Source organism: Podarcis tiliguerta (genome assembly GCF_965153285.1).
Source record: "Podarcis tiliguerta genome assembly, chromosome: 9".
In the NCBI taxonomy this organism is placed as follows: Eukaryota; Metazoa; Chordata; class Lepidosauria; order Squamata; family Lacertidae; genus Podarcis; species Podarcis tiliguerta.
This window is the reverse complement of record NC_139542.1, coordinates 2,516,569-2,533,590: the sequence shown is the minus strand read 5'-3', so window position 1 is coordinate 2,533,590 and position 17,022 is coordinate 2,516,569. Positions and strand designations below refer to the sequence as shown.

General features: G+C 49.4%; 2 protein-coding genes across 4 annotated transcripts in view; one reads left to right on the top strand and one right to left on the bottom strand.

Annotated features, from left to right (window-relative positions):
* The window catches only part of ADISSP (adipose secreted signaling protein), a 68,002-nt gene extending 57,036 nt beyond the window's left edge, over nucleotides 1-10,966 (top strand). The window contains exons 5-7 of one of the 2 annotated variants that reach the window (XR_014501881.1): nucleotides 5,511-5,633; nucleotides 8,737-9,363; nucleotides 9,422-10,966. Coding sequence is in view for 1 of the 2 variants with exons in the window: in XM_083398827.1 (XP_083254953.1) it covers nucleotides 5,511-5,633; nucleotides 8,737-8,814; nucleotides 10,115-10,149 (236 nt within the window). In the remaining variant the exon portion in view is untranslated. The remainder of the gene's footprint in view (nucleotides 1-5,510; nucleotides 5,634-8,736; nucleotides 9,364-9,421) is intronic. The other variant, XM_083398827.1, reaches the window with a different exon arrangement.
* Nucleotides 10,967-12,151: 1,185 nt separating this feature from the next.
* Nucleotides 12,152-17,022, bottom strand: part of HSPA12B (heat shock protein family A (Hsp70) member 12B) — a 59,445-nt gene continuing 54,574 nt past the window's right edge. Inside the window, exons 13-15 of one of the 2 annotated variants that reach the window (XM_083398375.1) lie at nucleotides 14,857-16,259; nucleotides 13,671-14,102; nucleotides 12,152-13,434 (exon numbers count right to left, since the gene is read on the bottom strand). In XM_083398375.1, coding sequence (XP_083254501.1) covers nucleotides 15,616-16,259 — 644 coding nt within the window. In that variant the 3' untranslated portion in view covers nucleotides 12,152-13,434; nucleotides 13,671-14,102; nucleotides 14,857-15,615. Of the gene's footprint in view, nucleotides 14,103-14,856; nucleotides 16,260-17,022 lie in introns of both variants that reach the window. The other variant, XM_083398374.1, reaches the window with a different exon arrangement.

The window sequence follows — 17,022 nt, the reverse complement described above, 5'->3', positions numbered from 1 at the left end:
CGAGATGAGCGCTGCAACCCCAGAGTCGTCCGTGACTGGACCTAATGGTCAGGGGTCCCTTTACCTTTACCTAAGGATGTAAAGCTGCTCTTGCCACCCTGGTGCTCTCCTGATGTTGTTGAACTGCAACTCCCATCAGCCCCAGCCAGTATAGACTCAATGTTTTCTTCTGAACGCATTTCTTCCAGCCCCTGGTTGTGATCCCCTCTATTTTCAGTCCTTTGTGCCTTTGTTTTTTCAGTCTTTGCCTCCACCTTTAAACAAACCGAATGAATGATTCAGCTGTTGGGGCCTTGCCTTGTTTTCACGCGCAAAAACACACACGGTCCCAGTGTGGCAAAGCAGAACCCATCTGCCTTCTGATTCTGTGCATCTTTTAAAATATGTACTGGAAGCCGCCCAGAGTGGCTGGGGAAACCCAGTCAGATGGGCAAGGGTATAGGTAACAAAGGTACTATTATTCTGTGTAACTCACGAAGGGGTGAGGAATTTGATTCGATTTGCGTGGAAAGGTGGGCCTTACATAATCGGCTCTTCACAAAACAAGGTGCAAGGTGCGATCCTCCTTCGAAACCTTTGCATCTCTCAACGTTGCGATGCCGTTCTCCAGCCAAGTCATGTTGGGATATGAGTGGAAAGGGCAGATTTCGGATGCTGGTTCCCTTCTGGGGTCGTCCTTTTCGAAGGAATAATAATAATAAGTTCATCATTTGTACCCCGTCCATCTAAGCGGGTTGCCCCAGCCACTCTGGGCGGCTTCCAAAACATATAAAAACATTATAAAACATTAAATATTAAAAAAAAACAAAAACCTTCCCTGTACAGGAAGCAAGCAGCAATGTCTGCAAGGGACCCTATGAAAGTGTAACATGATAAAAGATTAGATCAATGTATATTAGGGTTGCAATATTTGCAATATTTCAAGAAGTGAAAATCTGGACACAAAAGTTGTTGGGTTTTGGGGGTTTTTTTGCAAAGTTTTTTAGCTACTTTTCAGAAATTCACCAAAAAATCAAACACTTTTAATATAGGCTGCCACACTCCCAGGTTTTTTCAGATATTTTAATCAATTTCCCAAAATTCCTCCCTGATGCCACTTTCGGTGGGTGAATCCCAGCTATGTCCGAAAATTCTGATTGTATTGCATTCTAACCTATATGCCGATTCCCGCTTTGCTTATTTCCCAATTACCCCCTAGAAAAACGAGTGGTGCTGGGAGAATGCATTTGTTGAGAAAACTGGAGAAGCTTCCATTTGTGGAGGTTTCTCTTCAGTCGTGACTCAAACGGGGTAGAAGGATTCAAGATCGTGAAGCCTTCTGGCTTCTATGCAATGAGTCTGTCTGGTGGATCCTGTCCAGGAACTCCTGAGTTTGTTTTTATATTTAGCCTCGGAGGGTGACTAATGATACGCTACATGGAAGAGGATTGTGATGACAGGAAATTTGGCGGCATGTTGAGATGCACCCAGCAGCTCACAGCCGCTAAACACAGCCTCCCGTCCCAGGCTTCTCATTCCCTGAAAGAGTTGCTGCCAGAGGTGTGCTCAGAGAAGCCTTCGCCAACCTGGTGCCCTCCAGCCGTTTGAAGACCATAAGAGGGGTCTCCTGGATCAGGCCGGTGGGTCGTGTAGTCCAGCATCCTGTTCTCACTGTGGCTGAGCGCTTGCCCCGGTGGGAAACCCGCAAGCAGGACTCGAACCCAGAGCGCTGTCTCCTCCTTTGGTTTCAGAAGCATTGCCGCCTCGGACTGTGGAGGGCAAAGCATGGCTAGGAGCCGTGAGTAGCCATCCCTTCCAAGAATGTGTCTAAGCCACTTTTAAAACCATCCAAGTCGGACACTCTTGAGAGTCCCATGGGCTGCAAGAAGATCAAACCTATCCATTCTGAAGGAGCCCTGAGTGCTCACTGGAAGGACAGATCCTGAAGCTGAGACTCCAATACAGTGGTACCCCGGGATGCGAATGGGCTCTGTTCCGGAGCCCTGTTCGCATCCTGAATAGAACGTAAGACGCGACTGTGCCTGCGTGGGTCGCGTTTTGCTGCTTCTGCACATGCACATGACATCATTTTGAGCGTCTGCGCATGTGCGAGTGGCGAAACCTGAAAGTAACACGCTCCGTTACTTCTGGGTTGCCACGGAGCGTAACTTGCGAACGCTCAACCTGAAGCACATTCAACCGAGGTATGACTGTACTTTGGCCACCTCATGAGAAGAGAAGACTCCCTGGAAAAGACCCTGATGTTGGGAAAGATGGAGGGCACAAGGAGAAGGGGACGACAGAGGACGAGATGGTGGGACAGTGTTCTCGAAGCTACCAGCATGAGTTTGACCAACCTGCGGGAGGCAGTGGAAGACAGGAGGGCCTGGCGTGCTCTGGTCCATGGGGTCACAAAGAGTCTGACACAACTAAACGACTAAACAACAACAAAGTCAGTGCCCATCAATGCCTCCTGTGGCAGCAAGTTCCACGGTTTAGCTGTATGCAGCGTAAAGAAGCTGGCATCTGTCTGCCTCGAGAGACAATGGAGTGTGCCTCCGGGGGTGAAGTCACAGAGGCAACCTCCTGGGGGGGGGGGGCGAGTCTGGGCAGTGTGCCTCTGTTTTCTGAAAGGGGGAGCAAGGAAGAGCCCCCTCCGACTCCTAAACTCAAACTGCTGGGGGTGGGACTAGAATGGATGCCCCCTCTGGCCCCTTCCACCTCTACTATGCAGTGATTCAAACATTGCTGCTCCTTTTAATCTCTTTGCAGTTTTCCTTGGCTGCCCCCCCCCCTGCCCTGTGGCTTCTTGCAGCAGGAAAACAAAATGCATGCATTTCCACCCCTTCTGAGATGGATTAACGGTGCGCCGTACATTTCACCTGCCGCACAGGGCTACATCTGATTGGCACAGAGAGGCAGCCCTCTGGCATCTGAGTCAAGGCATTGATCTTCTGCAGAGTGTTCTGGACGTGCCAGGAATATTCTTATCGGTGATGCGCTGCCCTTTTCAGAAGGCTGGCTTGCAGCAGGCGGCAACGCCTTTCTCCACCCCCCCCCAACTCTGCACATGCCCTGGGACTAGGCGACAGCTTTGGTTTTGCTTCAGGCAAAAATTGCAGCGGTACCGCAACATCACAAAGGAAGCACACAGGTATACAACCTGGGCGCAACTGGCATATATAGTTAAAGTGTTGGCATTGTGGTCAAGAGTTAGGGGTATATGCACATATGTGGTGGGAGTGTATGTGTGTAAAGGAATATTGGAAAAAGATTATAAAGGTTATTTCTGATGTATTTCAGAGACCAATCCAACCACCTTGCTACCTGGGACCTCCAAAGTGTTGCCATTTGTGGACCTTAAGGTCCTCCGCAGGGCATACCAGGAGAGGCGGTCCCGTAGGTATGAGGGTCCTAGGCCGCATAGGGTTTTAAAGGTCAAAACCAGCACCTTAAACCTGACCCTGTACTCCACCGGGAGCCAGTGCAGTTGGTAAAGCACTGGGTGAATGTGATCCCTTCCAACTCTGCAATGCTATGCATTCCCATCACCCAGGTTCCCTGGCCTGGAAAATGGGGGCTGGTGTGAGTTGGCGGTTGCAGGACCCCCATTACCATTTAAATTCCCCTGGCAAGGGGGTCTTATACCCTATGAGTGCAAGGTTTAGCACACAGGAGGAGAGTAGAAGGCTTGAAGGAGACGAAGGAACTGCTTTTTTTGAGCGTAGGGGTAAATTGAATAGCTGGTAGCTGCCCAAAGGCAATTAATCCCAATATAAAAAATTCCCTCGACTTTTTAACATGCCAGTAGGAAAAGCTAGGCTTGGTTTATTAAAAAACCCCACATCGTATAAGGTGTAATAACCATTATGGTGAGATCCTTCACTCCACCAAAGACCTCTATATTCCAAACCTCAGGTACCTATTGAAAGCTTGCCTCTATATTTAGGCAAACCCCTTGCCCCGCTCCCCAAATTAATGTGTTCTTTAATGGCTTATAGTTTTAAGTACACCCCTCCAGCTTTGCCGATTTAACACGTAGGAGGCGAGTCATTTGTGAAAAATTTCAAAGCGCTGTTCCCACGCCCAGCGAGTCCCGTCATTGTTCAGGTGCGGAAATTAGGCATTTTTCCTGATCGTTGGAAACCTTCCCCCCTCCCCTTGAATGCACCAAATTATTACGCCCCTCCCCAGATGAATGACTGTGTTTATCTTCCTCTGAGTCAAGCGAAATTATTAGTGGTGGCAAAAAAATAAAAAAGGTTTTGCTCTGCTGAAAAGCTTGAGGGCTGTGTGTGTCATTTTTTTGTATTTCTGGAGGTTTCTTGGGGGGGGGGCTTAATTCCCAATCATGCCCCCCTCCCTGCCTATGTGGAGCGAGTGCTTGAATTAGCAAGCATATTTTATTAAAAGTGTTTGACGGCTTTTTAGGAAAGGCACCTGGCTTTGCACCTGTATCAGTTAGAAGAGGCGCCCCCCCCCAATTTCTCTCTCTGAAGAAACGGGGTCTGTAATTTGGGGGGGTCGGATCTGCCGCTTTGGATCTGCCGCTTTGACCAGAGCGCTGTAGCATCAGTTAAGAGTGCCAGACGAGGACCTGGGAAGAGACTCAGGTTCGAATCCTGACGTGAAGCTTGCTGGGTGTGAGCTCTGGCCGGTCCCTGCCTCTCTGAGCCTAACCTACCTCCCAGGGTTGTTGTGTGGATTAAGTAAGGAGGGGGGAGATCCATGTTTAAACCATTGTTTAATGTTTCATTGTGTTTTCATATATGCTTAGGTAAGCTTTTAATGTTTGATGCATTACTGTATTTTAATATTTTGTTGGAAGCCGCCCAGAGTGGCTGGGGAAACCCAGCCAGATGGGCGGGGAATAAATGATAAATTATTATTGTTGTTATTATTATTATTATTATTATTATTATTATTATTATTATTATGTTGGAAGCTGCCCAGAGTGGCTGGGGCAGCCCAGTCAGATGGGTGGGGTACAAATACAGATGTACCTTAGTTTTCGAACAGCTTAGTTCTCAAACGTTTTGGCTCTCGAACGTTCCAACCCAGAAGTGACATTTCAAGTTTGTGAACTATTTTTGGAAGCCGAACGTCCGACGGAGGTTCCTGCAGCCAATCATAAACCGTGCTTTGGTTTCCAAACATTTTGGAAGTTGAACAGATTTCCGGAACGGATTCTGTTTGACTTCCGAGGTACGACTGTAATAAAATTATTGCTGTTATCATCACCAGCATCATTATTATAATTATGCATGACAACACGAGCTCCTTGGAGGAAAGGGGTACAATATAATTCCATGGTTCCCAAGGTGGGGCACATGCCCTACAGGGGGGCAATTATTTTTAAGGGGGGGCAATTCGAGAATGAATTATTAACAGAGAATGGCTCTTTCCTTTCTATTTTACTATTCCCCAGTATTCCTGAGCTAAGCATTTCTTTATTGACTTCTTGCTGGGTGATCCTTGCTGGGGTGTTAAATGATGACGCCTGCCACTCTTGTCTCCCCCCTGCCGCTCAGGTTACAACATCAAATGCGAGTACACCGCCCACAAAGAAGGGGTCCTCCGGGAGGAGATGGTACTGCACAGCCAGACCAACGACAAAGTCTCCATCAAGGTGGTCGTGCAAGCCAGGGTGATGGGTAAGTGTCGCCATTCCTCAAGCCTGCATTTTTTGTGGGGGGTGGGGCTGGGGAAGCCGTTAGAGGACCCTGAAGACACTCACCACTTTCCACGAAAGAGAAAGTCCTCCTTCACATAGCACGTAGTTAACCTGTGGAACTCCCTGCCTCAGGAAACAGTGGTGGCCGCCAACTTTGAAAGGAGGTGGGGAAATTCATGGAGGAGAGGGGCTGTCCATCGCTGTCTCGACAAAGGAGGGGGGGACACACCAGCTAGGGAACCCCCAGGGGAAGAAAGCTCAGAGCCAGGGGAGTGGTGATGGGACAATGATGAGTGGTCAGAGGGAGAAGACTGGGAAGAGGGGGTGTCGGAAGATGAAGAGGTAACAGGGCTCCGTGAGCGGAGAAGGAGGGAGACCAAGAGGCAGAGAGGAGTCTGCCTAAGGAAGACTCACGGTGTCTCCCTCTCCTGCTGAAATAAACTCCCATCTCCCAGGACCAGGAGAGGCATGAAAAGGGCGGAGGAGAGGTTTAGCTGCAGATAGGCATAGTCTCCGATTGCCTGGGGAAAACCCTGGAGAGGAGAAGTTTAGGGAAGCTTTTAATGTTTAACAGACTACTGAATTTTAATACTTTGTTGGAAGCTGCCCAGAGTGGCTGGGGAAACCCAGCCAGATGGGCAGGGTATAAATAATAAATTCTATTCTATTCTGCTGTGATGTTGCGTGGGATCCTTAAGCATCCTCTCACAGCAAGTGTCAGTGGGTCAGCCCTGGCTCCCCCCCCCCCCCATTTCAGCACATAAATCTCCTGTTTAACTGCACCACACACCGGCCGGTTGCCCCTGGGCCATGCCACCTTTCGGCATCTGAGCCCATATATCCCCGAATTAATATCCTCCTCTGGCGCAGAGCCTCCACTGCTCAGGAAATTAAACTCGCTTGCTGTGTGTTGGAATATTTATCTCTCGGGTTGATGGGTGTTTGCTGGAGGCGGGGGTGTCAGCGATAAGGACCCTGAAGGCTGCTCTCCATCCCTTGACTGCAGGAGATCAAAGCAAAGATTGCAGAGGGCGAAATGACTGGCACCGTTTTTAATAAGCGCAGGAAAGGAGATGAAATAACAAAAGGGAATTGGGTTTCATGATGGCTATAACTGCCCCCTCGAGGTGGGGGCATTAAGTTATTTCCCAGCTACCCATAATAATATTTCTTTTACAAAAGGCATGAAAGTTAGTTCTGCCTACTGACAATTTTTGGAGACTAATAATAATAATAATAATAATAATTTATATCCCGCCCATCTGGCTGGGCTTCCCCAGCCACTCTGGGCAGCTTCCAACAAAATATTAAAATACCGTAATACATCAAACATTAAAAGCTTCCCTAAACCCTTCCCTGTGCAGCTTGGCTCGCTTGTGTGAGTCGCCTCAACAGTTTCCTCTCTGCTTTCTGGCTGCCGCTGCCTTGCATAACGGGACAGAATTGGGAGGTGGGTCCTGTCTCCCCTTAGCCCCCCCCCCCCAGCAGTGTTTCTTTCTTTCTCCAATGCCGCCTGTATTAATGTTGCGGCACACCCACCTTCCTCTTCTGTCCTACAATCCAGCGGGACCCGGTTAAGAGAGGGAAGGTGGTGCCACAGCATTTACTTTTCAGGACAAAACACAACAGAAGGGGTAGTTGCTGCCACCACTCTGGGGGATAGCCCAGAAGATTAACCCAAGGGAGAAGGTTACTCTTCCTTGTTGCCAGCTGCCCCACCCTGCATTGCTTTACCACAAATTGCAGGCAGAAATTCAACAGGTTCCATAAATTAAAGGCAGAAATTCAACAGGTTCAGTAGGAGGCTAAGACTTTGGATTCAGACTTTCCCCAGAAAGGCACACAGAAGAAAATAGGAAAATCCGCCGTATAAAATTTATTTAAAAAACAAGATTAAACATACTTAAAAGTAGGCACATCTCTTATATGGTTCAGAAAGGAAAATAACAACATTGTAAAGCATTGCTAGCTAAATGTACTTCCAAAAACGAGAACACAAGAAAAGTTAAGGCAGTTCGCTGAATCCGCATCTCAAGAGGACAATAGGAATTCTTCATCACAAAGAACACGCATGTGAATGACGACTGCCAGCATGGTGGTAAATCTGGCAGAAGGGCGGATGGACGCTGCTGCGTTTGCAGGCTCCTTTCCTAAGCTTTTTATCCTTAAGACCCCACGTGTAAGCGGACCCCCAAGGACCAATCAGAATTTCTGATTACCATATTTTTCGCCCTATAGGACGCACTTTTCCCCCTCCAAAAATGAAGGGGAAATGTGTGTGCGTCCTATGGGGTGAATGCAGGCTTTCGCTGAAGCCTGGAGAGCAAGAGGCATCGGTGCGCACCGACCCCTCTTGCTCTCCAGACTTCAGGAAGCTATGTGCAAGCCTTGGGAGCCCGCGGGAGTTCCCTCCGGGCTCCCAAGGCTTGCGGACAGCAGCCTGCAGCCCAAAACCCGGGGAGTGCAGCGGAGCGCGCCCCGGGCTTCAGGCAGATATCCGCAACCTGGGGAGACCGACGAGAGTTCCCGCCGGGCTCCCAAGGCTTGCAAATAGCAGCCTGTTCTGGGGGCTGGGGTCAGGGGAAGCTCGGGCATTTTTTTTCTTTATTCCCCCCCCCCAAAAAAAAAACCTAGGTGCGCCCTATGGGCCGGTGCGCCCTATAGGGCGAAAAATACGGTAATTCAAAACTTACCAATGGTCACCTAGTTGGATAATAACTCAGCCTGTGACAGCTGAAGCTTGTTTATTTCTAAGACCTTGGGATCAAAGGGTTCCTCCCAAATTTCTCAGAGACACAGCAGATCCTCCTTTCTCTTGTAATGAGGCTTGATAGCCCTGTTTTACACAGGGACAGCACTTAGTAACCAGGTGTTAAATCACCACTAATTAACTGGAGGTTTTCCTTCCTGCAGATGCATGAGATAAGTATTCACACTCCCAGAGTCAGTTAGTTAAAGCAACAGATATACATTTCCCATAAATCCTTTGGCCTTTGGTTTTCCCATAGTGCTTTTCTTCAGCTTGACCAAAATTTGTCTACTGAAATTTCCTAACTTCGCTACCTCTCTGCTTTGCCTTGCAGACCGCCACCACGGCACCCCCATGCTGCTGGAAGGGGTGAAGTGTATCGGGGCCGAGGTGGAGTACGACTCGGAGCAGAGTGAGTGGCATGGCTTCGACTAGGCCTGCCCCCCAACCCACCGCCTCCTCTTCCTCCTCCTCCTCTTCTTCGAACCCCGCTCGTCCTTCAAAGGGTTTTCTATGTATAAATATTTTCCGGTTATAAAGAGCTTGAAACGAGAATGCCCACCCCAACCGTTCGCTGGCTGCCTGACGCAGATCGTGCTTGTTTCGTGCCCGCCCCCATGGCGCTTGTCTTGTGGGTTTTTGGGGGTGCTGCGCTTAACCCCACCTCCCCACCCTCCCGCCAGTTTCAAAAAGGCGGTTCTGTGGCTTAAGGCGAGAGCCGTCTCTCCTGCCTTCAAACTGCGTCTGTGGATGTGTGGCTTTTTGTCCAAAAGACCGTGCACACCCCAATTTTTGCAAGCGGGCGCACATGCGCGGGGGACCCCCAGAGACCAGTTGTGTGTGTGTGTTGATTTTCCTCCAGGTTTTAGCATCGTCTCGCTGCCTGCAAAAGCGTTTTCCCGCGGCCGCCCTTTCGCGAGGCTCCGTTTCCCAAGTTGCGCAGTGGCCTATCGCACCAGCTGTTTGGCTGAGGCCAGCAGCCATCTCAAAACAGCCAGCAAGTGGCTGCTCCCGAACAGCTCTTTCGGCTGGCTGCTCGGAGGAAGAGAAATCTGTGTTCCTCCAGGCATTCAGATAACTTAAGGTTTCCCTGCGTTGCTATAGATAGGTCAAGATTAGTTAGAGATCCTTTGCCAAGCCAGTGCCCTCTTGGTGTTTTAGGACCGCAACTCCCGGCTGATGGCAGTTCTAGTCCAAAGCATCTGGCGGGCGCCTGCTCTGTGAGGCTGACTTAGGGCTGCATCAGTTGCTGGGGACCAATTTTACACAGCCGCCCTGCCTTTGGGTTGGGTGCTCTTATTTTCTTTCGCCTCCCACTTCCCCGTCCTCAGGGCAAACAAGCCTTCAAGACGGTACTTTCCTGTGAACATTCCCCCAGGCAGATCAGCCTCTGGCAGAGCCAAACAAGGCAGCCCATTCTTACGGTAAAGATGGGGCAGCCCCCAAAGGAGGAAAAAGTTGCCCGGTTGCCCTGCAAGTGTGTGTCTCTCCCCCCACAAAAAAACTCCTGTTTCTGCTTTGCTGTAGCCTGGGAAGGTTTGTTCCTTCCCAAGGCTTGAACCTTCCGTTGCCTTTCCAGAGATGCCCCGAGCGAATCTCTTCTTCTTGCAAGCCATACGGTGTCTTGAAACCCCCCAGAAAAACAGGTGTTTTGTTCTCTCTTCCTTCCTGCTGCGGTTTGTTTGCTTTTTAACGTCTTTTTCATATTCAAGATTCAGACCCTCCGCTCCCGACACGAAAGGAATGAGTTGCATTTCCTAGTGAAATCTACCCACGGCGTGGCTTAAGAGGGCAGGTTGAAGAGCTTTGACTTTTGGATTTCGCCCCCCAACCCCAAAGCGGTCCCCTGCAACTGGAAAAGTAGCTCTTCAGGGAGCGAGGCTGCCACAGACGGATGTGCTAGATTTTTTACTTTCTTCTCCCTTCTCTTTTAAATGTTATTTTAAGTTTCCCACTGCAGCAGAACCTCCTGTTTTTGAAATAAAAAAATCTGCTCCAGCGGTAGGAGGGAGGCGGTCTGATGTGCTCCTGCCTCGGCAGCCCCATAACTAGACCACTGCCCTCCCAGGAGCAGCCCTTCTGGAGCAGCAGGGAGGTGAGGGCGCAGGATGAGACCCAAGGCTCATGGCTGACCCCTGTTTCATCTGTTTGAGGTGGGCACCCCTCCCGTGTTGCTGAACTCCCATTGTCCCTAACCATTGGGCCACGCTGTCTCAGGCTGCTGGGAGCTGAAGCTCACCAACATCTGGAGAGCTGCAGTTGTTCTGTTCACTTGTTGGAGCCTTGTCTTTAAACATGGCGCTTCCTCTCCCAGATGTGTTTTCTTAACCATTCTCTTTTCCCTCTCACTCTTTTTTCTTTTTTCAAAAAAGATTCATAGTACAAAGACCAGGAATGTGATATAGTTAAGAAAGAAACCAATGGGTTTTTTATGTGCCTATATACATATACATATATACATAAATATATATATATATTCAAATAAACTTGTGTGTTTTTTGGGTTTTTTAAAAGCAAAAAAATCTCTAAAGGAAAACAATAAACTTCAGTTGGAACAAAAAAAACCTCCTCTGCTGTCCTGTGTGGAATGACTGGGGATGTGGTTGGGGTTTTAAGTTTTCTCTTTTTCAATGAGGTCCTTTGTCCTCGGCACCCGGCTACCCCCAGCCTGTGGCCTTCCAGGTGGACTACAACTCCCATCAGGCTGTGCTCCCATCAGTACCGCAAAGCACCTGAAGGGGGCGCTCCATTGGCAAAGTCTGAATCTTGTGGGTGGGAAGCCAGGAGATGGTCTGCTGCCACCTACAGGCTGCAGCCCAGTCCAGTGTCTCTTCTGGAGCCTCGTCTAGGTCCCCAAACTGGGTGGCACTGCCACCTGCTGGTGGGAGGGTGTGTGGTTTCCCCCTTGTTTTAATCATGCATTTTGTGTTTTATATTTTATTTTTATCTTGCGAGCCATCCTGAGATCTACAGATGAAGGGCAGCGTACACATTAAATAAATAAGGCAAGGGGCCATGATTAGCAGACCTTGAAAAGCTGGTATCTCTGGGTCATCTATTACTATTGGATATTTATCTATACCTTGCCTTCTTCCCTGATGGGGCTCAAGGTGGCTTACAGATAAAAACCTAGAATTGCTAAAACATAGAAACAAACGAACGAACACTGCAAAACAGTTATCCTTTAATTATCCTTAGCAGAATAATTAAAACTATACGCACCTCTAGTTTGCTGAAATAAGCAAACTGGCTTCAGTTGGGCTTGGAATAAATGTTTCGTAAACCTTGAATGTTTTGAAGGAGGTGGCAGTGTCTAAAGAATGATCACAGGCAGCGATTTTCTGGGTTTTCCAGAAAATTTGAACTGGCTTACTTAGAGAAATCAGAAATGCCTTATAGTGATCTAATTTAGCTTGTAAAGGGGGGGGGGGGAATGAAATTGCCAGCTTGTCTAACACTAATTTGTAATTGACATTCACAGTTACTAATTAATCTGTGAAGTAGAACATTTTCCACAGAAAAAAGGGGATCCTTTAACTCCAGTTCATGCATTGCAGGGGGTTGGACTAGATGACCCTCAGGTCCCTTCCAGTCTTCGAGTTCTGCAATTCAGGAAGCCAAGAGCTGATCTGCCTGCCAAGCATTCCTCCTGCCTGACAAGGAATTGTAGAGTTGGAAGGAAAACCCCCCAAGGGGAATCACAGCTGAAGCCTCCATGCCCACTCACATCTGGGCCCCACACACTCATCTCGCAGAAGAGGAAAGCAAAAATCACTTCCGTTTATTTTTCTCTAATAAAGCCATACTGGCCGCAACAAGCTCATGAATGTCCACCCGTTCTCCCGAGGGAGGGAGAGAAATAGAGAGAGAGAGTGCGGGTTTATACACAATATAGAAAAATAAAATTTGGGGTGGGTTCCTACAAAGCGACATATTACAAGCATTAAGAAGTGGAGGAGGCAGAACAGAGGCTCCAAGGACAGGCCAGGAAAGCTTTTTATCGCGGTTTGGAAGGGGCAGGGTGGCGATGTGGACAGTTTATTCAGCCAGATCTTCCAGAGAACGGTGCAATCCTGCCTGGCTAGTTGGAGAGCGAAGATGGTTGGTGGAGCAGTGAGCAGGCCGGCTAAAGGGACTCCGAGCTGTTGAGGGTGGGGTGTCACTGGAGGCAGTCAACTTATTCTGATTTCCTCCCCGCCCTTTGCAAAGATGCAGTGGACACAAGCAGTTCTCAAGACTGGAGCATCAGTTGTTTAAAAGCCCAGACTCTGAAGAGACAAGCTGGACATTTAGGAAAAAAAACTCCCATTTCCAGAAAGCAACATACAAAACCTAGATCAGGGGTCAGCAAACTATTTCAACAGGGGGCCGGTCCACTGTCCCTCAGACCTTGTGGGGGCCCGGACTATATTTTGAAAAAGAATACGAACGAATTCCTATGCCCCACAAATAACCCAGAGATGCATTTTAAATAAAAGGGTATATTCTACTCATGTAAAAACACGCTGATTCCTGGACCGTCCACAAGCCAGTTTTAGAAGGTGATTGGGCCGGATCTGGCCCCCGGGTCTTAGTTTGCCCACCCATGACCTAGATATACCTGTGATATCCACCCCCCTCCAGTTCTGCTTACATCAAGAGGACTAGACTGAAAGGACCTACAAGGAGCTGCTCACTGATAAGACTTCTAAAAAGTAAATATAGCTCTGAGGGGCTCAAGACGGCTGGGCTACAGCTTTGGGTTTGGGGGAGCAGGCAAAATATTGCCCTAGTGACCAGCCTTTCCCCTTGCCCCCAGCTGAATGAAACTCGCCCTTCCGCTCTGGGCAGGCTCATGAAAGCTGAGCTGGGCTTTTATTTGGATTAAGGCACGATAAGTAGAGGAACTGCTCCACCTGCTGTTCACACTGGTACCCACCGGATGCTGCCGATGGGATTGGCAGTCCAAGACAGAGGTTGGGGTGACCCAGATAAAGCCATGCCAGTCTTCCTCTAAAATGGAAGATGGGTCCAAATATACATACAGTGGTACCTCAGGTTACATACGCTTCAGGTTACATATGCTTCAGGTTACAGACTCCGCTAACCCAGAAATAGTGCTTCAGGTTAAGAACTTTGCTTCAGGATGAGAACAAAAATTGTGCTCCGGCGGTGCGGCGGCAGTGGGAGGCCCCATTAGCTAACGTGGTGCTTCAGGTTAAGAACAGTTTCAGGTTAAGAACGGACCTCCGGAACGAATTAAGTACTTAACCCGAGGTACCACTGTACTTCAGACATGCATTGTTATTCAACATTGCCTTAAATGCCCGTCCTTTTCCCCATGCAAAAGCACAGAATCTTTCCATTTTTTGCTCGTGCAGTTGCTTTGATTATCCAACACCTTGTGCATTGAGATGCTTCATTTGTGTGTGTGTGTGTGTGTGTGTGTGTGTGTGTGTTTGTGTGAACCCAACAATATTTAAGGATATTATTTTGTAAACACTTCATGTTTCCAGAAGGCGTCGCTTTGTCTTTGATCTTAGGCAAGACAATTGAAAAATTGTGGTGTTTTTTGGTGTTTTTGTAAAAAAGAATAAGAAGTTTAAGAACTCTGGGGTTTTCCAGAATGTCCTAGTTTTTACTTCTTGAAATATGGCAATTCTAGGAGCGGGGGAGTTGCATGGAATGGAATGTGGATACAGTGGTACCTCGGGTTACATACTGTCAGGGGTTCAGGAGCAGAGGCACAGGAGAGGGAGGAAATGGAGAGCGAAGGGGAGGAGTCCGAAGGAAATGTCAGCGATGACAGCGATCCGAGGTCTCTGAGTCTGTCCAGTGAATCAGAGGATTCACAAAGAGGGGCTCCCATGGTCAGGGCAAGGGGAGTACCCAGGGGGGCACTTCAGGGAGAAGGGGCCAGAGGGGACTCAGAGAGCAGCAGCTGGAAATCTGGACCAGCGTCCACACCAGAGGGAAGTAGGGGGGAGGAGTCCCAGGCATCGGGATCAGGCGGCGCGCTACCAGCGGGAGAACATGAGGCAGGATTGACCACGCCTCCGTCAGGGAGCGAGGAAACGGTTAAGAGGAAGGTTAAACGCGCGCGCGCGCCAAGTTCAAATGTACAGGAAGGCGGCACAGTTGGCAGCCCGGGTAGGGAGCCAAATCCTAAAGCCCGCCGAAGAGAGCGGGAGGAGTCAGGAGGGTCAACGTCTGCGTCAGAGGAGTCCAGGAGGGAGGAGACCCCGGGGGGCAGCAGGACCCAGAGGAGAAAGGAGAGAAGGGAGAGGCGGAGTAAGATTAGAGTCTTAAACTGGTGTACAGGGGGCGGAGATTCAGACGGAGCTTCGCCGGTCTAGACTCTAGACGTAGAGCTGGGGCGCTGAGGCTTGGAAATGGAAACTATTCTTCAATAAAGACTTTGATACTTTACTACCGGCTAGCGTTGGTCCTTTGTGAGCTGGGACCAGGAGCCAGCTCTGACACATACACTTCAGGTTACAGACTCCGCTAACCCAGAAATAGTGCTTCAGGTTAAGAACTTTGCTTCAGGATGAGAACAGAAATCGGGTTCTGGCGGAGCTGCGGCAACAGGAGGCTCCATTAGCTAAAGTGGTGCTTCAGGTTAAGAACAGTTTCAGGTTAAGAACGGACCTCCAGAACGAATCAAGTACTTAACCCGAGGTACCACTGTATTGTATTTCATCTTCCCATGGTGACACTGCTAGGTGAAATTTCCAACTCCCCAGCTAGTTAAATTATGGTCTTGAATGAAGGGTTGCAGCTGCATCATGGACCATTCCATCTGCAAGGCCCATCATTGCACGCAAAATTGTCTCTCCAAAACCTGAAGGGAAATGGAAGGGAAGGTTATGGGACCAGCCTCTTCTGCGGAATTTCTCTCTTTGGAGTTTTTTACTGCTGGCCTGCAAAGCTGCCCACCCCTCTGCTCTCTTCTAGAGTCCTGAGAAGATAATATATGACTGTGGTCCAGTTGCCACCACCAAAGACCAAGACTAATGATGGGGAAGATGAAAGGGTCCACCTGGTATTCCAGCTTGCCTTTCTTTGGCGAGTTGAAGCAAAGAGGAGGTGTTTCTGGAACCTGACCTGTGCTGGATTTCTTCCCAACTCTGACATGACTCAACCAGAAAAATCCACAGAGGAGAGGAGGAGAAGGACCACAGCCAAATCCCTTCTTCCTCCTCCTCCTCCAAGGCCTCAAATGTCCAGGGCATCAGTTGGAAAGGAAATCGATAGAAGCTCTCACGGTCTTTGAGGTCTGGACATCCATGGCTGCCACCTTGATCTCTGTGTCTCCAAACTGCATGCTGGCTCGGATCTCCCTCCTGTTCTTCTTCGGACAGCTGGGCTCCTCCAACTCATCCAGGTCCAGGCTGATGGTACCGCATTTCCTGACCCCGGGGTCGGTGATGTAGACCACGTCGTCGGTGCCACAGCAGTAGATGTTGATGATGATCTTCCGCTGCCCGACCCTCGCAGGGCAGTAGCTCCTCTGCACCACCTCGCCCAGCGCCACGGACTGGTCCACGGAGACAAACTTCTCAAAGATGTCGGTGCACCAGTTCTTCCCTTCCTTGACCAGCAGCTTCTCCCTGGGGTGCTTGCCCTCCACAAACTTGTTGAGCACCCCCACGCCGTAGGTCAGAGGGGAGCGCCTCACGCGGACGATGGTGGGGTCCAGGCCGAAGAGCACAGCGCCTTTCAGGATGGTCAGGCCCACGTCCTGCGGGATGATGACCCGGCAGACGGCGCTGAAGGCCGACTGGACCGCGTGCTGCAGCATCGAGGACTCGGCAAAACCTCCCACCAGGAAGAGGAACTTGATGCCTTTGACTTCCGGCTTCTTCATGAGGTCACCTGAAGGGAGAGAGGGGACCATGGAGGGAGGTGGAGAGGCCACAGGGGTCAAAAGGATGGTGGAAAAACTTGGCAAGGTTCCATTTTGGAGCCAGTAACTGTCTATAATAATAATAATAGTAATAATAATAATAATAATAATAATAATACCCCGCCCATCTGGCTGGGTTTCCCCAGCCACTCTGGGTGGCTTCCAACAGAACACTAAAATACAACAACCTATTAAACATTAAAAGCTTCCCTAAACAGGGCTGCCTTCAGATGTCTTCTAAAAGTCTGGTAGTTGTTGTTCTCTTTGACATCTGGTGGGAGGGCGTTCCACAGGGCGGGCGCCACCACCGAGAAGGCCCTCTGCCTGGTTCCCTGTAACTTAGCTTCTCGCAGTGAGGGAACCGCCAGAAGGCCATCAGGACTGGACCTCAAGGTATCAACATATGGTGATACCTTGGTTCTTGAACGGCTGAGTTGCCAAACAAATCGACTCCCGAACGCCGCAAACTCAGAAGTAAGTGTTCCAGTGTGTGGACGTTTTTCGGAAGCTGAACGTCTGACGCAGTTACCGCTTGCGTGCAGGAAGCTCCTGCAGCCAATCGGAAGCCATGTCTTGGTTTTCAAATTGTTTCGGGAGTCGAATGGACTCCTGGATTACGTTCGAGAGTACCACTGGATATAAAAATATAAAGGTAAAAGGTAAAGGGACCCCTGACAATTAGGTCCAGTCGTGGCCGACTCTGGGGTTTCGGCGCTCATCTCGCTTTACTGG